The following is a 26,754-nucleotide window of genomic DNA, read 5'->3' as shown; positions in this document are numbered from 1 at the left end:
GATTGAATGTGATCTTGAAAGAAAGACAGTACAAACATGAGCAGAGAATGTGTCTGTGTGTGTTACCCAGACGTGACAGAGTTTTCCGTGCTGCGTGAGCCTGTGTCATTGGTTTTCACTTCTGCTTTTTGTATTTTTATGATTTTTTTTTTTTTCCATCATGTGTGGTGGTAAAGTTTGCAACTGTCTTTACTTATTTTTCACTGTATCTGCTTTTTTAAATGTGTGCTCTCCCCATATATATACACTGTACAGACGTGTGTAAATGTTGGTCCTGCAGCACAAAAACTATTGACATTTTAAAATGACTTAACGTTTACTAAATTAATGCAAAGGTGAAGGAATAAGGGATAGAACCAGAACCATATAACTTTTAAACCATAGGGTCATAACTATGGTAAAAGTTCAGGTCCAGGCATTTTCTGTTTTCACAGAAGAAAAAGGTTCTCTCTTGTTTTCCCCAAGTCTTTTTCACGCATTTTTGCGCGTATGTTTACATGTAAATCTTCCTTTCTGTGTGACTCTTCCCAAGTACCTCTCCACTGAACTGGTAGGTGAGCTTTTTCTTGATCTTCTTGACTTCTCCCGTCTTGCCATAGTTTCTCAGTGCTCTTGCCATCTTCTGGTAGGTCATCTTCTTGCGATTTCCCTTCTGTATGCCCCAGCGGTTTGCTAAAGCCTCTTTGTGCTTGGAAGAGAACTGGAATGTTCCTTTTTCTCGGTCCACCCACCAGATGCTGTCCTTCATGTCACCATTTCGCAGAAGGTCAAGCAGGAACTGATACAAGCGAATTTTCTTCTTATTACCTTGAAAAACAAAGGAAATCAGCATCTACACTTAGAACTTTTAGCATTCGTAGAACCTTTCCATTGTACAAAAGGTTCTTTAGTGGAAAAAGGTTATTCAGATCATAAAAATTTCTTTACATTATGTAGGGCTGGGTAAAAAAGAAAAATCTCGATTTTAATAAATTCAAATTTTTATGAAACTATATCGATTCTTAAATCCCAAGAATCGATTTAGCCTATCCTGTTTTCAGTTGATGAATGGAAGGGTAGCGCGTCGCCGCCTCCCATCCAATAAATCGCAGCAAACTTCTTGCTTTGTTGCTTTTGATTTGAAATAAAGTCTCAGATTTCAAATTCTGTCTATTTTAGCAGGCTACGGGAAATAAAAACCGTTTACGGTGGCGTGACAGATCGCTCGCTGTAAACACCTCAGTTCAAGAGAAGCGGCAGCGCAGAGCACGCGTGAACTGATCATAGACCAGTTACAGCGCGAAACATGTGAAGGTAGGCTTTGTTAAAAGATACAGTAGCCTAGGCCTACAACTTACCGAAATCCGTCAGATGTGGTTGAAACAGCTTGTAAACAATGTCATGTAACGTCACATTTACCTCAGGAAAAAAACATATTTAGTGACCATAACCTCGTTAGTCAGCTAGAAAAATTAACTCTAGAGAGGAGCATTTTTGCTAAATGGGCCTAACGTTACCATATTACATTATAATTGTTTATGTTCTTCAAGTAGAAATAATGTAAATTTAAAGTTAGTAGGCCTATTATAACTTAAAAACTTCCTTGAGTGTAATTTGTGTTTGTAAATCAGTTTTAGCATATTACAATACCAACTAGGGCTGAACATTTGAAAGAACGCGTTTTCTACCCAGTGTTTTACTTGGGCTAATCTTTGCAATCAGGCAACCATGTTGTGCACACATTGTTTTACCAGTTGGCTTATATAAATAGCCGGCCTGGTCTATATGATAAATAGCCAGTCTATAATAAATCAGGAAACAAGATGAGGTAATGCTTAGCCAATGGGTTAACATTCTCTTGATTTGTGCTTATAGGTGACCCTGGACCACAAAACCAGTCACATGGGTAACATTTTTTAAATTGAGATTTATACATCAGCTGAAAGCTGAATAAATAAGCTTTCCATTGATGTAAGGTTTGTTAGGATTTATTTGGCCGAGATACAAGTTGTATCTCTGCCAAATATCATACAACTATCTGGAATCTGAGGGTTCAAAAAAATCGAAACATTGAGAAAATCACCTTTAAAGTTGTCCATTTATGTTCGCGATTGTGCTGCATTCACTCACAAAAATAAATGTTTTATATATTTACGGTTTCTCATGCATCTTTAAATCCACATTTAGTCCACTGAGTAATGATATCAAAACCATTATCAATAACCATTGGCACATTATTCAAAGTGATCCCCAGTTAATGAATGTATTTAGTGAACAACCACTTTTTGTCTCTTCCAGGAGCTCTAATTTGAGGGACAAGCTTGTCCATGCTGACACCCACATCTCATCTCCAACTACTCTTGTCGATGCCCAGGGGAACTTTCCATGTCACAATTGCTCTTCCTGTACTAAGTATGTCAAATGTAAATCATTCACACATCCTCGTACACTAAAAACGTATAAGATTAGACAACTGATTACTTGTAAGAGTACATATGTTGTTTACATTATCATTTGTCCATGTCCACAACTATATGTTGGCAAAACTACACGTGCATTACGCACAAGAATGATTGAACACACAAGTGCCATTAGGAGACAGGATGATACATCTTCAATTTCTCGTCATTTTAAGTCTGCTAACCATTCTTTGTCTGACATGAAGTTCCTGGGCATCGAGAGGATTTTACCCCACAGGAGAGGTGGAGATAGAGATAGAAAATTATTGCAAAGGGAGGCTTTTTGGATCTTTGAACTTAAAACTTTATTTCCTGAAGGCATGAATGAAGAACTTGAATTTTCCTGTTTTTTGTAAAACACATTCTTTCTTTCTGTATGTCTACAATGCTGTATTATCATTGGAAGCTGCTCATTTGAAACTTATATCTGTTTGTAATTCTACTTGAGACAATTGAGATTGAGATGATTGTATTCAGCTGTTTATCCTTAATTGCTGACTTACTTTAAAAGGGTGAATGTTGTTAGCTAAATGAGCACTGAAGATAGCAATGTGCTGAAACGTTTGCTGGTGTCCAGTCTGTTTTTAATCCACATGCACTTTGCACTTGATTTGCACAATGCAATTTGAAAAATAAAAATATGCTTTTGTAGACTTCAAGTCTTGAGTTGATCAGTGTGCGGCCAGCTACTCCTCTTGTTCATATATTTACGGTAGGAAATTTACAAAATATCTTCATGGAACATGATTTTTACGCTGCAGTACGTATTTTTTCCTCTTTGTCGCCATCTCTGTTCGAAATCTGTAATTGCAGTTATTCACGGAATTATCAACTTTACGTGAGTTGTGCCTCGGCATGGCACAGCGCGGATGAATCCAATGTTTTGAGGAGTCAGTCACCGCACCGGTGTGGATACTGTCAATCGGAATCACAGATTCTACTTTTTGGAAGTATGACCAACATAAGAATTTTCACCGGAAAATGTCATCTGAACAAGTGAGTAACATCCACTTTTGTTCCGACCAACTAAGGGAAAAAAGCATTGCAGTAAATCGCGCTGATTAAATTTAACGATTGCTTATCATATCATGTCAAACCATGCAAATTATACTTGTTAACAACATCAGCATTGCGTGACTACATTTAATGCCCTTCCGATATTATCCTTGTTTTCGCATGGGCCCGGTTGCAGTCTCTTTTTTTCTGTAGCCACTCCGAAGTCCGAAGTCTTTTGCGTTTTACAACGGGTGAATCTACAGTTGTCACTGGTGATTGTCGTTTGAACCTTTCTGGATCCGCCATCAAATTGATAAGTTTAATTATATCAAGTGCTGTGAGAAAAGGCTGTAAATCTCCACCTCCAACATCCTCACATGCAATATAGCCTACTAGCCGGGACACCTTTATGTGTACAGATGTGACGTAATGACGCAAAGACATGCTCGAATTTCCCGCGGAAATCCACCAGTACCACTGGAATTAAAAACATTATTACAAGCTTACCGTTTTGAATCGAGCTAAGGCAAGCAGATAGTTTTGAACACTGGCTGGTTATGAACTTGCAATTTTTTTTATTTTGGATCATTTTTAATCCAAAAAAGTTACGGACTGCAGCTTTAATATCCTAATGATTTTTGGCATAAAAGAAAAATTTATAATTTTGATCCATACAATGTATTGTTGGTTATTGCCACAAATATAGCTGTGCTACTTGTGACATGGTTTTGTAATCCAGGGTCACATAGGTGAAATAGCAATAATTCTGATTAAATGTAAAAATACGTTTCTCAAATTACAACAATCGTTATGATTATAATTTTGAGCAAAGTAATTATCAATTTAACCATTAGCTATATAGCATGACTAATGCTATGTGACTAATGACTAAAATGTGACTAAGTTTTCATTGGCAAAAACTCGACTAAAATGCTCAGGCTAAAACTTGACCAAACAAAAACAGGACAAGGGTGACTAAATATGATAAAAACTAAAAAGTACATTTGACACAGGACTATGACAAAAAAATAAAAAAATAGCTGACAAAATGAACACTAATGAAAAGGCACACTGCGTCTGCTAGACTAAAAGGTAGTGGAGGGGTCTACAGTTAACGGGATGTTGTAGCCTACTCCTTTAATTTAGAGTGTGCTGAACACTATTGAGAATATTGCGCTGAAGCTTGACTTAACAAAATTAAATCCCAAATCAAATTGCAATATCTGTCAGGAAAAGTTGCAATTAGATATTTTTCCCAAATCGCACAGCCCTAGCACCAACTGACTCCAATGTATAGTTTACAGCATTAGTTGAGAGATTTTGTTTCCTTGAGAAAATTTGACGTATACTGTACCTATTATATATATATATATATATATATATATATACAAAATAATCGATATCTAATCTAATCAAATCTGAATCGAATCGCAAACTTGTGTCAACGTATTTGTGTCAATACCCAGCCCTACTTTTATGGCATCGCTACGAAACCCCCATTTTAAACCTTTATTTTTACATCTAGAAGATTACTGCAGTCAACAGTTACTGACAGTACTGTTTCAATAACAGTTGGCGTGGGTTTGCATCGCTTATCCGCTTGCCATAGATCATTACTGTTGTGTTCATGTCAGTGAAGTGAAATTTGTCTTTGCCTTTGTCCTTACCATGTTCTCCTCCTGTTGTTGAAGTAATGTGGTCTCTCATACACTCCTCATCAGACACCTCTAACGGAGGACTGCGACTGCCGGGGTCATCGTCATCCGAGCTGCGCTGGAGAGGAGAGGGCTGAACACTGTGAGGGTAACACACTGATGGCCGTGGCAAATATGTCATCTGTGAAGACATAAAGTACATACTTATCAGAGATCGTACTCACACAAAAGAAAGATTCCAGTTAGAATCAACTTATTAATACTATAGTTATTTAAATAACATACTGGTGCTGTAAAAAACCCAGGAACCAATAGGAACATGTAAAACTTAGTAAAGAACATTTCTTCTGAAGTACATAGCTAACTCAAGAACTCTATACAGCAAGTAGTTCTTGAAAAGAGCAATTTAAGAATCTTTATTATGAAGGGTGGTGCTAAATCACATGCAGTTGAATGACACAAATAATATGAGCTATGACAGTATGTGGAAACCACGTTTGTGCAATCAGGTGGTCTGAAATGTGTCGTTTGGAGATTTCAGCCTTGTTCAACATTAAGAAAGAGGAACTTTACGTTTAATGCTGATATAAAAGTGCAGTGAAACTTCAAGCTGCAGAATATGATGCAATTGAACTCAGAATATTATGTCTATTTCTTTACAGTAAGGGCGTGTATAAAACAGTATGGATGTACAGTATGTAATATATATATTAAAGAAAAGAAATGTTATGAGATATCTGAAATGTTTTTCAGTTAAACCGCTTCAGTGTAAGAAGCCCTTGCAAAAACCCAAAGTGTCAAGGATCATAGCAGTCTCATGCGATTTCACACACATTGCTGGGGTTGCAGTTTCTTGTGACATGACAGTTGCAGAGTCTGATGACTTGAGGACAGTGTCCTCAAAAACACATGACAGTCATACAATATTTAGAAATTTCCAGTATTTTCATAAGGAACATTTCTACTATTTCTTTGTGCATTTGTTATACTGTACCGTTTTTTAGAGTCAGAGACTACAGCTGGAATTGTCGTTGTTTTGCATTTAGGCCCTGAAAATACTTCTACAAAAAAAAATATATATTTCTTACATTTCTTCTCTTTTCAGCACGATAGAGTGATACTTGTTTTCTTGGCCAAGAAAGCCGCATTTCTTTTTTCAAAGATTTCAATTTAGGTCATTGCTTAGGGTTGAGGTGTAAATAACTAATCTACAGATTAAATGACCATGGAAAGCACACTATCCACCACAATAAACAGTTACTTAGCTAAAATGAGTAAGATATTTACACAGTTTAAAGGAGATCTCATATAAATATATTATGGTTTTAGTAGTGACAATAACTGTAGTAAAGTTTATTATGGCAGAAACTATGGTTACCATGGTAAATTATTGTAAAGGGTAGAATGCAGTCTAGATTTACAATATTTATGGCTATATAAGACAAGTAAAAAAAAATAATTCAACATTGATAATAATAATAAAAGTTTCATGAGCCCAAATCATCATATTACAATTATTTCTGAAGGATCATGTGACACTGAAGACTGGAGTAATGATGCTGAAAATTCAGCTTTGCCATCATAGGAATAATAATTAAAAAACATTTTTTAAATAGAAAACAGTTATTTAAATTGTACCAATATTTCAAAATGTTGTTTTACTGTATTTTTTTTTATTAAATAAGTGCAGGCCTTGGTGGACATAAGAGAAAAACATTAAAAAAAAATCTTTCTGGCCGCAAACTTTTAAACGGTACATGATCAGAAAAAATGTAATGTTATTATAAACTGAGCTGAAAATCAGAACTTTTTTTCTTCGAGCATCATGCGCCTTTCAGTGAGACTAAGCTAGTATGACAGGCAGTATATCAGTCCGTGGTGGATGGATCTCTGCTTCCTCCTACAAGGACGTCTAGAAAGGAAAAGCTCTCTTTTGCGATAGGCTTTATGGTTAGAGTCTGCCTTCGAGATGAGGTCCAACCAAAGGAAGGGAAATCAATCACTGCATTATTCATAAGAGATTTTAAAGGATCTCTTTCAAGAGGTGATCTTTGATTTTCCACCCACAGAGGAGTCATTGATGGATAAGCAAGACGTATATCCTCTTTTTGTTCAAATATCACCTACACCAAAAGGCCAAGAAAACTTATTTTTTTATATATCCAAGGCAATGTAGAAAGTCTCTAGAATGTAGGTATTTTCTAACAAACTGCCCAAAAGAGGCTAATAAACTAATAAGGGTTGAATTACAATATGGTTCCTGTATACATGCTAACATCATATGTATGTTTTTTGTGTATGCAAAGTGTTCCAGCTTAGTTTTTTTTTAAGCTCTAACATTCGTGCACTTGTGTGTTTGTGGCACAATAAAGAGCGTTTTTTTTTTGTGTAAGTGGGGATGTTCTGTATAATGGCAGTTGATGAGTGTGCAGACTGCAGTTACGGTGACACTGTTGAGTTTTGGTCAGGATAAGGCTTAGTTGAGCAATAGCTTGGGCACAGATGCTTTCTACAACCGCCTAACCAGCATCAACACGCACTTGTATAGCAAAGCACAGGTGAAACTTAAGGAAAGTTTCAAAAGCTACTAAACCTATTGTTAAAGACACAGGCAGTATCTCTCCGAAAGATTTCTCTGTTCCTAAATGTCTCCTACACTGTATTAAACAAAATGGTTACTTCTCGTCACCAATAATGTGACCAAAGCTCACAAAGAACTCGTGTGAGGACAGGGCATCAAAATATGTCAGGTACAAAGAAGAGCTCTCACACATAAAATGACAGTTAAAGACGTGAAAGTGAATGGATATTAAATATGAGGTGTTTTATAGGTAATGCAGATCTCACCTGTGGAGGGGGCAGGGTGAGGTGATGCCCGGTCAGGCCTGGGTCAATAAAATGACCAGACTCAACATCTGGGAAGCGATGCACATTCGATGCATGTAGTGGCGGCACGCTCTGTAGCTCTGTGAAGTGGCTCTCTGGCAAGTTCTCGAAATCCACTGGATGGACATGATGTGTATTATAATCCCATGCATGATCTAGACAAGGACAATGAAGTTGAAACAGAAGGTCAGTAGAAAGCATCTTTTTTAACAAACGAAGGAAATGTGACAATATGTCACATGCTTTGTGTAAGCTAGTACAAGCAACGGATAAATCAACTATGTCAGGTTATTCAGTCTGTCAATTCAATCGCATGCAAGAAATTACATTTACTTTCTCACTGCACTGGGACTATGAGTGTCACTCTGTTTCCTGTTCACACCACCATTTCCTTTGCTGTTTTTGAATAGCCTCAAACATGCATATTGTTGTTGTTGTTTTTTATGCCGTTGTATTTAACGGTTAGATCTCTAAATGGAAGATTTAAATATGGGTGATCAAATTTATCAGATTTTTTTTAATGATCTGTTTTGGTGTTTTTATCACATACTGTAGAAACTGAGAAAATAATCTACAGCATGTTCAATTATTTATTTAATGATCAATTATTGTCCAAACACAATCATTCTAAGGAATCTAATTTCACTGCACTTCAATCCCACTAGTGTTCATAAAGTACATTTATTACATTCTCTGGAGAAACATATATGTGCACATTCCTCCACTGAACAGAAATAGCTTTTACATAAATGGTCTTGTGGGGAAAAAGGGGGGGAAAAATGTAATCTGCATTTCTCCAATGCCGTATAACGAAACTCAAAACTGTTTTCAGTTTCTGTCATTTAACTTCTTCGAAAATCAGCACATAGCTGTCTGACGACAGAGCTGACTAAATAATACAAATGTCTAACCAAAGGTCACTATAAACTGTACCACAGTCCTACACAGTAACAAAGTACAATCTCCGTCCTCAACCTCAAAGACAGAAACTTCTGCTACAGTTTAGCACCCAATTTTAGACGCCTACATAGCTAAATTGCAATATTGTCTCATTTTGGACAGAAACCCTTGGGGATATTTGTCGTTCTACGTCTGTAGTTTTCTTGCCTGTCAGAACGAGGCATCTGTTTCCTGCTTTGTGCTAGGTCACTCGCCCGGTTCCACTCGCTCGCTCTCCTAACGTCCCCCTTACAGTTCAGGCCCAGCTGCCCTGGGTGTGATTTTGATCCGTTAGCTCAATATAAAAAGGTGCTGTTTATACATGGGCCTCTCTAGGTGTTAAAACACTTAAGTGTTTTATTAGCAGGGGCTTTAGTCAGTAATATATAATAAAACAGATCATACGTAAGAAGACATCTTCAATAATGCAGCCCATTTAGTCAAAGCACTGCTTAACTTGGGCTGAAGAGGGGAAAATTAACATTTCCTTACATTACATTACATTAAATGCAATTGTTCATTCTAAATTAAAATGAATTGTTGGCTTATTAACTTTATGATTTCAATTATAATTTGTAGGCAGATTGTGATTTGACTCTGAATTATGAGTTTGTGGTTTTGATTTTTGACTATTGTTTGATTACTTGTTTCTGAATGACTTTTATTCTGGTATCAATTACCTGTTTATAATCATTGATGGGAATTCCGGCTCTTTTTAGGGAACCAGATCATTTGGCTCAGCTCAGTATAAGAGCCGGCTCTTTCAGCTCGCAAACGGCTCTTTCATTTAGTACCACTTCTGGCTTTTTAAATTCAGCAAAATTTAGTAACGTTTTGTCTGTGATTGATATATATGCACATATTTCACTTAAATTACTCAATGTAATTATATTAAACCTTACATTTACATTATCTTTGGTATATAAAAAAAAAAAAAAACCTGTATAGGTCTAATGTAAAATCATCAAACACTATAGGCTATTACACATGTGTATTGAACATTTTATTTATATTGAACTATGCAAAATAAAACTATTCCGAGCAATTCATACTTAAAATGAAATATATAACAAATAAGATTGTTAAACATAGTTAGTAGACCCTGATCATATGATATTTTTACCTTACAATTTCTACATTCTTCCTTTTTGTTGTCTATTATTAAAATGCATCCAAATGCTAATTAGTTTGCGTGTGTTAATCATCTTGGGCAGGAGTGGAGGCTGAGAGCCAACAGCTAATAACCTCATTTGAGTGCACATTATTGTATTTTTTAACCTTAACTTTGGATAATTCAGTTGCATTATTTTATCATCAGTTTATCAGCTATTTGTGGACTGTTTTTAGATTTTATGAATAAAAAAAACCCAACCTTCTTATTGTGTAGCTTATAATTTTGGATAACAAAGAATACAAACTCACCATTCTGACCGTCATCAATGATATACTGATACTCCATTGGGGGTCGATACATCTCTGATTCAAACATTTCCTCTGTTTGCTGCTAAGCAAATAGGTAAGAAACAAAGAGTGACCAGTTTGAATGACTGGAGCCAATACAGAAATATTAATACACTGTACCATATAGGAAAAGCCTCACATCTTTGGTTAAAACTGCCCAGTAATCTTTTTGTACAGACGGTGTCTGTGACATCCAGCCAGTCCAGGTTACTCTCTCTCTACTCTCTTCTTTCTACATAGAAATTATGATTATTATACATTTTGGAGAACAGTTTATTTTTTTCATTACATTGATGTTAATCAGCCTGTTACAATAAACATACCTCTACACATTAGCTACAATTACAGACATTTATTCATTACACTAATAATGTGTAATGAATGTACATCTGAGTAGCTGAATCTCAATATATTGTTGTTTTAAAGTGGTTGGCACAAGTACGTATGCATCTCGAAACAAAAAAAATACACAAACAAAATGTACAAATTATCCTCAAGATATTTAGACTGACGGATGTCAAACACTAATATTACAAAAAAGATCTAGCTGTTCAGTCAGCTACTAGTATGTCCACAATGACATATCTTCATAATGCCTTTTGACACTTTGGCAGCAATATAACAAAAAGTGTATTATGTGTATTTTTACGCATCTATCAGAAGCAAGCAGCAGCATCATAATTGGACCATTTAGAGAATAAAAAAATACTCACGGGTGGGATGATGTACCCCTCCATTCTGTACGGATGCAGCATGGATTCCTCGCCGCCTGACACTCGATCTGCAACGCTGATGCTTTCTCAAGTGCTTTCAAAAGTGTCCCTGTACCATTGCTCAACTCTGCTAAATTTCCTCTTAACAAATGAAACCAATGATCTAACTCATGCACCTTATCACGCAGGGGGCCTCAGAGATCGCCAAGGGCCCAAAAAAGAAGCCAACCAGAGATACACTGCAAAGGGTAACCTACTCTGACAGTGGCCGTCGAAAAGGGACAGAGTTTCTGTTTGTTACTTCTTTATTTTTGGGGTGTGTGGGTAAGCGTGTGTGCGTATCCGCTGGAGGTTCCTGATTTTAGGGTAATGGCAGGTGGGGATTTTATCTTTGCAGTTAGAATAGGCGTAAAGTGTCACCTCCCCCAATGGCCAATCAGAGACAGCTCAGCTGACCGCTGTTCTTCCTGTCCACCTCCATAGTGCTTGTCGTTCTATGGAAAGTCCTTAATGCCAGATGAAAATACACAGAAAATCGGTGCCATTAACAGAGTATTAAGCTAAAAGTTTTCTATGTACTAACTTTCCAAGCTGTTTTCCTAGTTCAAAAAAATATTTATATATTTTACAAAAAATATATATATAAAATAAATCTGAGGTCAAATATATCGCAAATAAAAATGAAATAAATGGAACAAATGATTGATCCATAAATAAACTAGGAAAAGCTTCTAGTTGGTTGGAGTCGGGCTTTAGCCTCATCCCGACTGCAGACAGAGAACAGATAAGATGCTGATTGTGTTGCATGTCCTATCTGCATTACTACATGCTGGGAGAGAAGATATAACATCCTGAATGACTATGATGAAAGAATCTACTGTCTTTATCAAACATTCCACCTGTCTCAAACCATCTGTCTGCCTTTGTTTTGGCCATGTAATTAACAATATCATAAAAATAAAGTTACATACATGTTCATTCATTCATTCATTCATTCATTCATGTGTGCATACAGACAGTTTACCTGGTCTACAGTGAATGCTTTGAAAACATCAAAACTAAGTGTTTAGTGAGCTGAATACATCGTATTATGTCATTTACTGTCTTCATCTACTATACCACATGTCTAACTTATCACAAAGCTAAGCTGCAGCAGGAAGATAAAGATAAAAAAAAAATAAAAGTATACAGTATATATAACAAAAGATTGTATTTGCATTTATCTCTGTGAGTGTTTGTGTGTACACTTCTTTATTCTATATAAAGGATATTTAATTGAAAAAGAATATGGCCCCTTTAAGAATAAAAAAGTACACACAAGAGAGTCAGGCATATCACATGATAAAAACCCTTAGTGATTATCTTTAAGTTAGTTTATGTACAATATTATGTCTGCATTTTTTTATGTATCACAGGATGATAATGTTTGCATGTATTAGCTAACAGTGTCATCAAAACAAAACACAACCCATAACAAACTGATTTACAGAGAAAGAAATAGGCATACATGAATTTCTTTTTTTTTTAACTACATACTACATAAAACTTAAAAATAAAATACTAAATACTGTGTAGATTTTTTTTTTTTTTTATTTAAATATAAATACTGTATTTTGGAAATACACAAAATACATGTAAAATTGGCCATTCAGTGAAGTATCACTATTGGCCTGCAATCTGTCTGGAACTATTCTGAATGCAAAGAAGATTTTGGTGTATACAACTGCTTAGAAACTTTTGCTTTCATTACACGTACCTCTACCATTTTAGCAAAAATCTTACAAATTCATACGAGTGAGGTTGTATGCATTCGTAAATTAGCCACCTCGTAAAATCCGTACGAATTGCTGTGAGATCGAGTTGGCTAACACTATTTTCACCCTTACCATTGCTCTTTTATTTCTTCATGTTAACTGATAGTAAATCTGAATAATATTCCAATTTAAACTTAATCAACAAATAGAATTGACCATGACATCCTCACCTTATCTTCTTCCTTATTAATGCAGAAAATGTGCTCAGCTAATACAGCTGCAGCCCAAATGCATGAAAGTTGGGGTTGGGGGGCCTGAACTAGTAAGTCAGCAGTCTAATAAAGAGGTTGACTGGTATAAGTATTTATGTATTTTGAAAAAACAAAAATACTAAACAAATATATTTAAACAAATTACATTAGATTTTTTTCAAAGGCTTTAGAATACAAAATAGTATTCTGTATTTCAAATACGTATTTTATACATGTATCTGAAATACTGCCCATCCCTGCTGATTTATCAATTTGTATTATGAATTGTACAATTATATAATATTTTTCTATGTTTTTGCAATTACTTGCGACTCTAAATTTAAAGGGTGTGTGTTTAAAAAATTGTTTTTAAGTGAGACATTATCGAACTACACTGAACAAAATAATAAATGCAACACTTTTGTTTTTCCATTTTGACTTTTTCTATGTACACAAAAGGCCTATTTCTCTCAAATATTGTTCACAAATCTGTCTAAATCTGTGTTAGTGAGCACTTCTCCTTTGCCAAGATAATCCATCCACCTCACAGGTGTGGCATATCAAGATGCAGATTAGACAGAATGATTATTGCACAGGTGTGCCTTTGGCTGGCCACAATAAAAGGCCACTCTAAAATATGCAGTTTTACTGTATTGGGGGGGGGGGACCCCCTCAAAAAAATAAAAAAATTGATTGTTGATTGTGGCCTGTGGAATGTTGGTCCACTCCTCTTCAATGGCTGTGCAAAGTTGCTAGATATTGGCAGGACCTGAACACGCTGTCGTACACACCGATCCAGAGCATCCCAAACATGCTCAATGGGTGACATGTCCGGTGAGTATGCTGGTCATGCAAGAACTGGGTTGTTTTCAGCTTCCAGGAATTGTGTACAGATCCTTGCAACATGGGGCCGTGCATTATCATGCTGCAACATGAGGTGATGGTCGTGGATGAATGGCACAACAATGGGCCTCAGGATCTCGTCACGGTATTTCTGTGCATTCAAAATGCCATCAATAAAATGCACTTGTGTTCGTTGTATACCAAACGCCTGCCCATATACAGTAAAACTGCACATTTTAGAGTGGCCTTCTATTGTGGCCAGCCTAAGGCACACCTGTGCAATAATCATGCTGTCTAATCAGCATCTTGATATGCCACACCTGTGAGGTGGATGCATTATCTTGGCAAAGGAGAAGTGCTCACTAACACATATTTAGACAGATTTGTAAACAATATTTGAGAGAAATAGGCCTTTTGTGTACATAGAAAAAGTCTAAGTCTCAGGTGGATGAGAAGTGGATGCTGCACATTGGTGGTGGTTGAGGAGATTCCCCCTTCTATGTAAAGCGCTTTGAGTGCAGAGAAAAGCGCTATATAAATGTAATGAATTATTATTATTATTATTACTAAGATCTTTGAGTTCAGCTCATGAAAAATTGGGTACAAAACAAAAGTGTTGCGTTTATCATTTTGTTCAGTGTAGTTGCAAACATGAAACAGGGGCTAGATGCAAACATGATCCACTTGTCACCTTGGTGACCTATAAGATGATTATACCGACCTGTTGTTATCACAAGGACACTTACATGAAAATGACGGAACATATATTTTGCCTCTGAATATCTGCACTGCTTAAGCATATAATGTCAGTGTCAAAAAAATAGTTATATCTTTGTTGTCTTTGCTCAGGGGAATATCTAGACTAATAAAACCAAAAAAAAAAAAAAAAATGCATTGTTAGGTCATGATGCCTAATGATTTATCTAATGCTGCAATATCCCTTGATTTGCAACAAAATGTGCGTTGCATATTTTTAATGCAGTGACTCACTTTCAAAAATTAAAATTAATTTGTATCGATTCTGGATGCCAGAGAAATTGTGTGCAATCTCTTCTTTTCCACCTTCTTCTGCTTATGGGCTTGAGAGTGCTCACTGCACTGCCCTTATGTAGAAACACAACGTTGTTCTCGCATGCGCGTTAGACTCGAGTTGGGAGTACAAGATTTGAATGCATAATGATTTAATTTCCTCTCTGAATTTCACACGAAGTAATTGAATGACTTCAGAAGTATAATATGAATGATATGAATAATTCCTTATCCTGTTTCACGGATGACTGGTTTGAAATGGCAATTACAGGATTTCCATTTTGAATGAAATCTTACTTTCATATTGTTCCTGCAAAGCAGTTTTACTTTTGATTTATACATTTATTTTAGAATATTGTAAGAGCCACTTTTTGTAATAAACAGTCATGCTTACTTTCTAGATTAAAAAAATCACTAACAGGCCTACTTTCTTTTGTCTGCTTAGCAATGCACAAAAGACTTTTGGGAATCTTGCATTCGGCGTATTAGTACATTTCTAAATAAAGTTTTGATGTTTTTAAAACTGCTATTGTAGTTGCTTCGTTTCACCACGATTCAAGCTGTCCAAACCACAGAGCTTACTGGGGCCCTGGTGCCACACACAGCTGCCTGCACACCCGGCTAAAACTGATGACTTTTGCTGTTTTTCTTTTTATATTAATACACACTGCATGTGTCGCAGCTACTTCAGCAGTCTATTTTCTCCAATGCTATTTCAAGAGGTGCACACAAATGTTTGAATGCATTTGAGAAAACACTATTTCTTTTCTTATTTTATTCTGATGAAAACATTGCAATCTTTTTCAATTTTATATTTACAGCCCCACAGATGTTTTATTGTAAAGTGGTTTATACAAACTGAGTTGTGACTGGCTTTGCACTTTTGACAAATATTTAAACATATTCTTTGTTTACATGTAGCTGGAATTGAAATGATCTGGTTCATTCTCCAATTTGCTGCTGGCTCTTCATTAGTGTTTGAGGCATTTGACTATGTTTAGCTCTAGTGCTTCATTCCACCCACACTGCCTTTCCTCATCCACTCAACGTCAGCTCCTTTAGCTCTTGCTTCATTCTCCCTGCCAGTCTTAGCATGGCGCAACTGCGGGAAAGCTGTGAATGTGTTGCTTAAACCTGTACATTCTTCCCATTACACAGCACCGACTGCTTAAAAGTGTGTTGCTCATTTAAAAAAATTAAAACAAGGACTAACTTGACACTATAATAGTATTTGAGTTTTCCAATGAAAACACATCATCCCTGTTGAAATGCAAATTCCCTCATCATTTACTCACCATCACATTGATCCAAAGCTGTATCATTTTATTTCTTCTGTTGACTGTAAACGAAGTAAGCAAAAACAATTGAATTTTTTTTCCAAAATATCTTAATTGTGTTCAGTGGAAAGTCAAACAGGTTTAGAACGATTTGAAGGTTAATATCTCATAGAATGTATTTACAGTGTATTATGTCTGCTGGAAACATGCTTATGTAAGGCCCTATTATATTCCTGACTGAAAAAAAAAACAGGTAGAAAGTGAGACAAATTTCACTTCTCAATTTCAGTGATCTGAATAAAGACATTTTTGGCGTCTCTCTCAGCCATGGATGTAGATTGTGACCTATAAATGCATGATAATTTATTTGTGTATTTACTGCTATATATCAGGTATGCAACTGTTACAGAAATATCCCTGGAAATTTAAGGCACTTCATTTTGAATACAACAATGAACCTTAGATATCAAAGAATGGAGAACTGAAGACGGTTTCAGAGACAGCAAAAGGAGCACAGTGTTATCAGTGGTAGATTATCAGTCACTTCTTATGGGTGATAATCTGACCATTTCTTCAAGTCCCTTGTTGGTCTGTAAAGGTCTTGTCTGATCATGTCTGACTTCAAGCAAACCTGTTGTTTTAAAACAACACCCTCACACAGATCCACACAAATAAAGCAACCCACTCTGGGTATCAGAGAGAAAAGCAGAAGTAGGAAGATTCTGTCAGATTCAGTTCCTGTAAAGTGCAAGTGAATGGCTCAATGAGGATCTTTAGACAAGAGTGAGGCCTTAAAGTCCGTAAAGCAGACATATAGCTGCCTTAACAAGTTACATTATTTGCAGATGCGCAATGATGTGCATGATCTCTTGATCTGAGACAAGCAGATCCTCCAAAACACAGAATAACCAGAAACACACGCAAATGAGTCTTACTAACAGGGTTACTAAACATTTTTTCTAGCTTAGATACGAGAAAATGTATTGTATAAGTCTATAACATATATTATTTTTTTCCTGGTTTGATTTTTTTTTTTTCTGGAACATCTGCAGATAGATAGATTGAAAACATGGTACTGGAAATGATGGCTGATGGGTAAGGGGGTTGGGGTTGGGCAGAGGTTTGAATTCTGTGGAAAACGTCTCCGGTTACTATCGTAACCTCGGTTCCCTGAGAGGCGGGAACGAGACATTGCGTAGCAACACTGCGGGGACTCCTCCGTTCTCCACTTTTGTTGAAATCTTATGGGCTAACGCCAGCCTGGAACAGCTGGCCAACTGTCGCGAAGTATGCAAATACTGACAGGCTCGCGGGTAGTATGAAATGTATGGGCGCGACTGTTGCGACAATTGCATAGACAGTATAAGAAATGGACACAGCGACTCCATAGAGTTCAACGGAGAAAAGTGAAGTCAATTAGAAGCACTCACTTCCTGATGGCTGAGCGTACTGCGCTCAGTGGACATCTGAATTGAGAGAGTTTGGGAACCGGATGAACTAAAGCTCTGTGATAGTGAGTATTACAAGTAATAAGCACAAGAAAAGAAAGGAAATTTAAATGGTCAAACTAAATTCTTTAAATATAAAACAAAAGAAAAAGTGATTAGTCCGTGGAAAAACGCTGCTCATTCAAGTCTGTCAGCAGCCGTGCGCTCAACAGATGAACGTGCTGTTGCTCCTCTTAGCCATTCACTGAACAGGGTAGATGCAGCTAGAGAGCGTGACGGCAGGGAGAAAGCAAGACTTCACGCTCGCAGGACAGTATTGGCAACATTTGGAGGTTACTGAGGTTTGTCCAAAAAGTTTCTAGATTTATCGCTAGTCAAATACATCCGCAAAGCCTTGACAGGGCAAACAGCGCTCTGAGCGTCAGTGTCATGCGAGGATGACGGCTCAGCAGATAAGGTGGGCAGGGAAACAACCTGTGCTTTGATTAGTGTAGAGAGTGACTTAGGCATGTAGCCCCGTCTCGGCCGGAGAGTAACGCTGCAGTCGCCGGGTCCGAAACAGATACAATCGTCGTTTACCGAGAACGCATGTAAGTCTCCAATGCACTTTGCAGAGGCGAGAGCAAGGAGCAAAGCCGTTTTCAGGGAGAGCTCCTTAACAGCAATCGAAGCTAGGGGCTCGAACGGCGGTAGAGAGAAAGTCCTCAAAATTAGAGCTAGATCCCACGGCGGCACCGATGGCGGCCGTGAAGGACACAATCTCCTCGCTCCTCTGATAAATCTGGTCACCAGAGTGTGCTTACCGATCGATTGCCCGTCAACCGGGGAATGAAATGAAGCAATACACCTTCAGCGTGGATGGCAAACTCCCGCTATCCAGTCTGTGCTGTAGGAAGCGCAACACATCCGACACGGGACAGAGAACCGGGTCGATATCGATGTCCTGGCACCATTTTGCAAAAACTCCCCATTTTAGAGCGTAAAGGCGCCTAGTAGAAGGCACACACACCTCCGCGAGTGTCCCCAGCACTCGTGAAGAGGCAGAGTGTCTCGCTCATTTAAGGTTGTAACGAGGTTAGATATTATGGGAAGAAGGAGGCGGGAACCAGCAAACATTCAAACAGATTTTAATCAAATAAATAAACATACAAAATGAAAGTAAAGACGGCAGTCCCTCACAGTCGACTGCTGCCACACATAATAAAACAAAACACAACATAAATCCAGGCCTGGCCTTTCTCGATCTTCACTGTCGTCACTCCTCCTTTTATGCTTCTGCTCCTCCTTGAGAGATACGAGACCGGTGCGTCTCACAGGTGTCACTCATTAGCAATCACACCACCGGCCTCGCACCATTCTCCCACGACCCTCAGCCTCTTCCTGCTCACCACAAAGGTCCCTGAAAGGACACCACCTTTAATTGCAAACGGTTTATGTGCCACTCCCTCTGTGACTCCAACCCCAGACCTGAGGCAGGCACGCCCAAGCACACTGCTCCCCAGCCTGAGGTCGACGCATCGGTGCGTTGTGCAGGGCTGGACTAGGACAAAAAATCGGCCCGGGCATTTTGGCCCAGACTGGCCCACTATATGATCATAAACACCACCCATCTTTGCACGTCCTAAATTATATGCATACCAACTCCTATTCCTTAAAACCACTAATGCCATGTAATGAGTGAGTATAGGAGCGAGTGAAAATGTGCCATTTATTAACTAATACAGTTGAACTATACTCCACAGTGATGAATCCTAAAACAAGCTATAAGCTGCAATGGCATAGCAATATCAGTGTTTCTCACAGGATTTTTGGTAAAACTGTGGTGGGTGGACCTTGGTTCTTCTAGGGGGGTTTCCGTGAGAAAATTTTGTGCATTTTAATGTTAAATTCATCAATCTGGTGCACTTTGAGAGTTCAAAATTAAAAGCTCCAACCCATATTCAGTGTGCAAATTAAACGAAAAATTCAAACCTCTTTTAGTTACAGTGTCTATTTACATTACACCTACTACATAAAAATAGTTATAATATTAATCCAATGACAGTAATAGCCATATTTTGTAAAACAAATGCACAAAAAAATAAAGGAAACTTTCATAATTAGTTTTGTACCAATTTCTATACTTGAAAGAGATAAGCACATGATCTTTTATTTTGACGCAAACTGCATCAAGCTTTTATTATGGCGGAAAACAGGGTTTACAAACGCATATCATTACATTTCTAGTGAATTGCGGTAATCGTGTCTATATACTGTCTATGTAATCGTCAACTATGCAATGTGGAAATAATCTGTAACTGGGTTATGGATTCCTACACCGGATCATGACATAGCTTAAGTGTTTTGAAAGTAGTTCTGCTTACCGCAGGCTCTACACTTTCTCATCTCTCTCCTGATCCTCCTCACTATCATCATCATCACTGGAGCTGATGAAGGGCAGAAAACATATATTTTGACACATTTTACAGTGTCTGCTTTAAGGGCCTGGTTCTATTTTTTCACGCTATTTCTCTGCACAATCCTTGCGTTTCTTCTCCATCTCGCTGACTATTTTGACAGATACAACTGACACTGCTGCACGCTCGCTCACTCGTTTAAAGTTGTGATTGGGCCAGCCCAGTGTCAATCAAGAAAAGAACCAATGGGCCGCTGATCTATGTGTTTCATGGGCTGGTCTGTCAGAAAAAAAAAACTAACACTGACTTTTTTTTACCACTGCATTACACCGGCACAAACCCAGCGCCGCCAATTAAGCAAAACAAAACAAAACGAATGGGCCGCCGATGTACAAATTTTATGGGCCGTTAAAAAAATAAAATTAAAATAATAATAATAAAAATTAAGTATGAGATGTATCGGCCGAAAAAGCACGTCGGCCCACCGGGCAAATGCCCGGTATGCCCGATGGCCAGTCCAGCCTTGGCGTTGTGTCACTATTCCCAAAGGCACTCCTTGGCTGAACATATCCGGGTTGCGTCACAGTCTCAGAGCGCTGACGCAACTGTGAGTGACCGGAATGCGCATGTGACCTGAAGACCACGCTCTCGGCGGGACTCGTGTTTTCAGCCAAAACTGCAGCGGCCCAGATGGCATACTGAAGAAGCCGCCACCATCAGCCCCAGAAGCCTCTGAAATTCCCTCAAGGAAACAGACCTTCCCAGTCTGAAACAGCACAGAGTCGATGAAATTGTCTCTATGCGCTCTTGAGAGAGGTGGGCTTGCATCGCCACTGAGTCGAAACACACGCCCAGATATGTTATAATCTGACTCGGGATAAACACGCTCTTCTACACATTCACATGCAGTCCCAGCATATCCAGATGGCGAAGCAGCGTTTCCACGTGGCTGATTAGCACATCCCTTGAGTGAGCTAAAATCAACCAATTGTCCAGATAATTAAAAATGTGCATTCCGCTTGTTCTGAGGGGAGAAAGCGCTGCGTCCACACACTTGGAAAAAGTGCGGGGGGCTAGGGCCAGCCCGAACGGAAGCACTGAATACTGGTATGCAGTGCCTTCAAAAGGAAATCTCAGGAAGCGCCTGTGGCACATCGCTATTTGAATATGGAAGTACGCGTCCTTTAAATCCACTGAAGCGAACCAGTCCCCAGGTCGGATCTATGCCAGGATCTGCTTCAGTGTTGTCATCCTGATGTGCGCTTGTGAAGTGCTCGGTTGATGGGTCTCAGGTCCAGAATCGGACAGAGTCCTCCATCCTTCTTTGGTACCACGAAATAGCGGCTGTAAAATCTGCTCTCCTGCTTGCTCGGAGGGACACGCTCTATCGCTCCTTTCTCGAACAGACTGATAACTTCCTGTCTCAGAACGGGGGTGTTTTGGGGCAATATCAGTGACGGGACCACGCCATTTCTGTTTTGAATTATTCCCAGCAGCCACGGTGAAACGCCCGGAATAGCCCTCCATGCGTCTTGGAAATGACACAGCGGTCGCGTTAGTTCTAAGGCCATCGTTGCCATTGACGACGTGTTTTGATTGGAGCCCCGCCCCAGCGAGGCAAAAAGCACTGACGGGGAAACGGCTCATGGAGGATAGGCTGGCAGCTTATCAGGCACGAGCGGGGTTGTGCACGATGGGGGAATATTGGCACTCTTGCGACCTCGAGAGACCATTATAGTTATGGGCTGCGATTCCGTGCTGCTCTGGGGCAGGGCGAGTGACACAGTGTTGGGTGTAAGAGGAGGAAAAACTTTTTTGTGAAGGGATACATGCTTTTATTGTGGAACTCACACAAACAGACATAGCATTTACACAAACATTGCATTTGTCAGCTGCAGGAACACAGGGGACACGATGCAGAACATGGCGCTTGGGGGCGGGGCTCCTTTGAACTCTCTCCTCCTCTTGACCGATCTGTCAAGATGAAGGCTTGGTATAGCCAAGGATGGCGCGCTGACTTTCTCGCGGCGCTTCTCCTCTGACCCTGATGCTTCCTGCCAGGCCCCATCCACTGCTTGCGGCGAACATCCAGTTCGGGACAGGGCGCTGTGGCGGGCTGTCTAGCCGGTCCCTGAGTGGGGCAAGGCGCCGAGGAAGAGCGAGATCTCGACAATGGCTGAAGCGAGCGACGGGTTATCACGTGGCTCATCGCTTTCGCGCGCTTCTGCGTCTCAGAGAAACACTCCGTGACTGACTCCACGGCGTCACCAAAGAGGCCGGAGGGAGTGACTGGAGCGTTAAGGAGCGTCTTGCGGTCCGAGTCCTTCAGGTCTGCTAGGGTTAACCACAGGTGCCTGGTAAGGATGATCATAAAACCCATGGAGTGGCCAATGGCCTGGGCGGCCAATTGCCATGAGCGCAAGGTCCGTCGCTGCGCCAAGTCCTTGATGACGTCAGCATCCGCGATGCCGCCATCCAGGGACTGCAGAAGTTTGGCCTGGAACACCTGCAGTATGGCCATGGAATGAAGAGCAGATGCTGCTTCACCCGCAGATGTGTAGGCCTTGTCAGCCTGATGGGCCATGAATCTGCACGGATTGGATGGCAGGCTGAGGTCCGTGCTCAAGTCTCCTTGACGGGGAGCATGCACACGTAGCCGTAGTGGGTGCGCGCCGATTAGGGTGCAGACCACGACTTCACCTCGTGCTAGTGGACGTCCGGAAAGAATGGAGTCCGCCTCCTCGAAGCAGCCTGCGAAAGCACGTGTCCGCGAAGAGGACAGGTGAGCGCGATGACGATGGATGACGGCGGCTCCAGGCCCCATCGCCATCTTCGCCTCCAGGCAGGGGAGGGCCCACCAGCGGCTCGCTGGCGGCAGTAATCCCCATAATAGCACGAACCATGTCCCTCCTGGTTCTTAGGGCGCGCACTGGCAGCTCGGCACAGTGTGCGCACGTGGAGTCCGTGAAGGCCGCCTCAGCGTGGGCGAGGCCCAGGCGGGCGACACAGAACTCATGTTCGTCGGGCGGGTCAATGGGGCCCGCACAGATCTGGCAAGTTGAAGCCATTGGATGCTTAGAGAAAAAGATTCCTAGTCCTCCTGGTGCAGCTTCCACAATGGCAGCGTAAAGAAAGAGATTTTGACGTAATTGTCACACCCATGCATTTTATATTGCCCGCGAGCCTGTCAGTATTTGCATACTTTGCGACAATTGGCCAGCTGTTCCAAGCTGGTATTAGCCCATAGGATTTCAATAAAAGTGGAGAAGCGAGGAGTTCCTGCAGCGTTGCTACGCAATGTAGAGTTACCGCTCTCGAAAGAAAACTAAAGAGCTTTCTGCAGAATTTTGCACCCACAGATTTCAAGTGGGTCTGCCAATAAGTCACATGGCTGGTTAGCAGTCAGTTTTCTAACAGTGCAGCTGCATGAATCATGTTTATTTTTAATTATCTGAGTGACAGAAAAGGGTGTGTACATTCAATAGCTACTTCATTGTCATTGTATTATTATAGGGAGGAGAATACAGTGTATTGCAGTGTAATACAGAAATGAAACGATACATTCATAAATGAGGCTTAAAATAGAAATTATATATTAATATATTAATTTAAAGGCATATAAAAATATAGATGTTGCCAAGCAAAAATAACCAGAACTAGTTATTTCTGAATATAAGACAGTTGCAAAGAAGCACAGGAAACACTATTGCCATTTCATGTTTGCAGCACACTGTGGCCATACCACACCATGGGGTGTTAATGACACATTTTTGACACATTTGTCTGCTGTCCTACTGTATTCTGTAAATTTATGCTTGTGTCATATTTTCTTGAATTTCAGCAGCTAACCGTATGAACATTTAGTAAGCACAAGGAGTTTTAATTTGACACTGTCAACTTTTTTTTTTACAATTTTTTCAGTTGATTGACTAACATTGCAAGTTCGATAAAAAATCTGCTGCAACAGACCAGGCCATTGTGACAGTCCACAACAAAAACCAAACCATACATTTTTATATGTTCAGTGCTAATATTGCAGCTTCTAATGTCAATCCACAGGTTAAAATGTTGGTCAAAGAATCATCAGTACTGAGGTTCCAGGTTTCCATAGCTGTGCAAATATTGTGACAGCTGTGCAATTGCAAGAAAATACCTTGACAAAGGCTGATTGTCTGCCGAAACTTGGAAACAATAAAAATACTTAAGTGAGTGTGCAGTTAAAATATGTCTTACATAGCACTTATTTAGCATAGTTTCACAAATTCACACTTAGCCTACATATAATTAGATATAGTATAAAATATGCGCATTTGGCTCCAAGCTCGGAATTTGGCCCGACCCAGAGCACTCAACCCATCCCCCCCGTCCCTGGCTGGGATAGGAATAATCGAGAGTGAGGAGTTGGGGTGGAGGAGGCATACTGTAAAAACCGTTGTGGAACAGTCGGCTCTATATTTAAGCCTCCTCTTGTGCTAATGGGTAGACTGTCAGAACATGCTCGTCCCTGACATTGATGATAAAACATCATTAAATTAGATGGGTAGAGTAAAATGTGTAGACTGTAGCAAATGATTGTTCATTGAAAGACAAGAAATGATATGATAAATCCAATTATGACTCCTAGCTTCATATAACAGAACACCAGAGTGTTCAAAATGCTGCAACATGAAAAGTAAAGACCTGGATGACCCCAGATACTAAGTTCTCTTTCACAGGGCAGACTAGTTCAGCCGGCATTTTCTGTTCTGATGACCACACAGTATATTAAGAAAAACAGGAAGCCATGTGGTAGATTGCAAAAGGGCATGTTGTTAAATAATGACCTGCCTAGGCTGAAGTTTCACCAGATGATGTCCACATGCTCATGTTGACATCAAGGAGCTGTATCAAAATCCGTTATGAGATCACCTAAACCCAACAGCACAACTTCACAACTTGCTCATTCTAGTTCTAATAATATTAAGCAGCTGAAATGTTCAACAGTGTGTATTTTTTACTGATTGATTAGCTGTATTTGGAGAATTGTATACAAATTAGGGGAAATTAGTTTAAAGTACTGACACTTACATTTCTAATTAAGCTCATGTGTGTTGTGTTGAGTTAAAACATAAAAATATGAAAATCAAACCGATCAATTAAATATCAAAGAAAATAATTGTTATATACCTGATTGTTGGGTCAACAATAACATACCTAATTGTAAAAGTCAAAACCATTTAAAAAAAAATTAACTGACCGAAACAGAGCCTCAGACAAAACAGGGCTGGCAAAGTATACTGGCAGAACAGCGCTGCTGGACAATAGGTAAGGACTCTTACAAAAACACTCAAAATGTCATAACATGTTTTTGGCAATTACTTCATAATTTATTTAGGTCTGATTGCATAGACTTTTTAAGGAAAGTCTTTTAAATCACATAATTCTTTGGGGAACTTGAAACTTCCCTTATTCTACATGCAGTCTAGCACTTTGAGGTTCTTCTCCAGATTTTTCTCAGCCATATTCTTTTGTTTTTATTTATTCACTGCCACAAAATGAGCGTATCATTTGAAATGAAATACACTTTATTGACCCTGGGGAAATTAGTAATGGACTCAATAGCCAGCATTTCGGTAGAACCTGATACATAAAAAAATTACACAAAATATTCATACACACCATACGAATAGTTAGACGTCGCTAATCCATGCTCAAAAGTCTAATTGATACCGGCACATAAGAGTTTTTAAACCTGTTCTGTTTTTAACGGAGAGTTATAAACTTCATCAGACTGTAAGAGTTCATAACAGGGATAGAGTACATGAAACGGGTCACTTAAAATCCCCAAATTCTATTTCTAAGAGTATTCGTTTTTTGGGCCCAACATTACTGAAATCACAGAACTGAAAGGAAGCATATCAAACCGCCTGTGCCATACAGGGTCAAATTTATATATGTGTTGTGGGTATGGATGCCTATGAAAACACAAATTCTCAGATCTCTAAAAACGTTCTCGAAAAGGGAGCACCTGTTGGGAATGTGAAAGATTTCTAACACCATGCAGTGGACCTGCCACATAGTAGCCTTAATTTCCTGTCTGCAAGTAGGAGGAGGTTTTGGTGGCCTCCTCGTCTTTCACAATGACACAAACCAAGCCTCGGACCCGGCCAGCAGGGGAACATCCAACCCTCTCACTTCTTATTCCCAATTCCTCATTTTCCCCTAAACTTTGATTGCAGAATGAACAATCCACCAGCAGATTATGTTCAAATAACTATATTTGTTTTATCACACATCGATGGATGCAGAAACACATTGTAGTATATTGTAGAGCTCTGCTCTATAGTGCATGAGTTCATAATTACAAAACGTATTATAACAGGAAAATGTAGGTATTTTTATGGTAAGTGTGATTTTAGTGTAGCTTTTGTAGCAAATATGATCTTAACAGGGACTTTATTCAATCAAAAACAAGGTCAACTAATTAATCATACACTTCATGCTGTATGACTAAAAGGGATTTGCCATTTTGAGTCAATTGCCCATAAGAAAAAAGAAGATATTCATGAAGATATGTGACCCTGGATCACAAAACCAGTCACAAGTCGCACAACAATAGCCAACAATACATTGTATGGGTCAAATTATCGATTTTTCTTTTATGCCAAAAATCATTAGGATATTAAGTA

At 39.2% G+C, this 26,754-nt stretch overlaps 1 protein-coding gene and 1 long non-coding RNA gene across 5 annotated transcripts; both read right to left on the bottom strand.

The window, feature by feature from the left end:
* Nucleotides 1-125: 125 nt before the first annotated feature.
* spi1b (Spi-1 proto-oncogene b) lies at nt 126-11,459 on the bottom strand. 4 transcript variants are annotated; one of them, XM_082158474.1, is made up of 6 exons: nt 11,089-11,459; nt 10,515-10,607; nt 10,337-10,418; nt 7,937-8,130; nt 5,102-5,270; nt 126-807 (listed from the first exon to the last, which is right to left on the bottom strand). In XM_082158474.1, exons 1-6 carry the CDS (start codon nt 11,128-11,130, stop codon nt 494-496), a joined length of 894 nt encoding a protein of 297 aa, XP_082014600.1. In that variant the 5' UTR covers nt 11,131-11,459; the 3' UTR covers nt 126-493. The 4 variants fall into 4 exon arrangements, with proteins under 4 accessions (XP_082014600.1, XP_082014601.1, XP_082014602.1 ...); XM_082158475.1 differs by having other exon boundaries at nt 10,337-10,415; XM_082158476.1 differs by lacking the exon at nt 10,515-10,607.
* Nucleotides 1,521-5,095, bottom strand: LOC309489641. The gene is made up of 2 exons (XR_014202466.1): nt 3,164-5,095; nt 1,521-2,148 (listed from the first exon to the last, which is right to left on the bottom strand). It is a non-coding gene; the product is annotated as an uncharacterized lncRNA (long non-coding RNA).
* Nucleotides 11,460-26,754: the final 15,295 nt, after the last annotated feature.

Source organism: Leuciscus leuciscus (assembly GCF_965113295.1).
Source record: "Leuciscus leuciscus genome assembly, chromosome: 2".
Classification (NCBI taxonomy): Eukaryota; Metazoa; Chordata; class Actinopteri; order Cypriniformes; family Leuciscidae; genus Leuciscus; species Leuciscus leuciscus.
The sequence above is the reverse complement of the archived record's forward strand: the minus strand, read 5'-3'. Positions and strand labels throughout refer to the sequence as shown.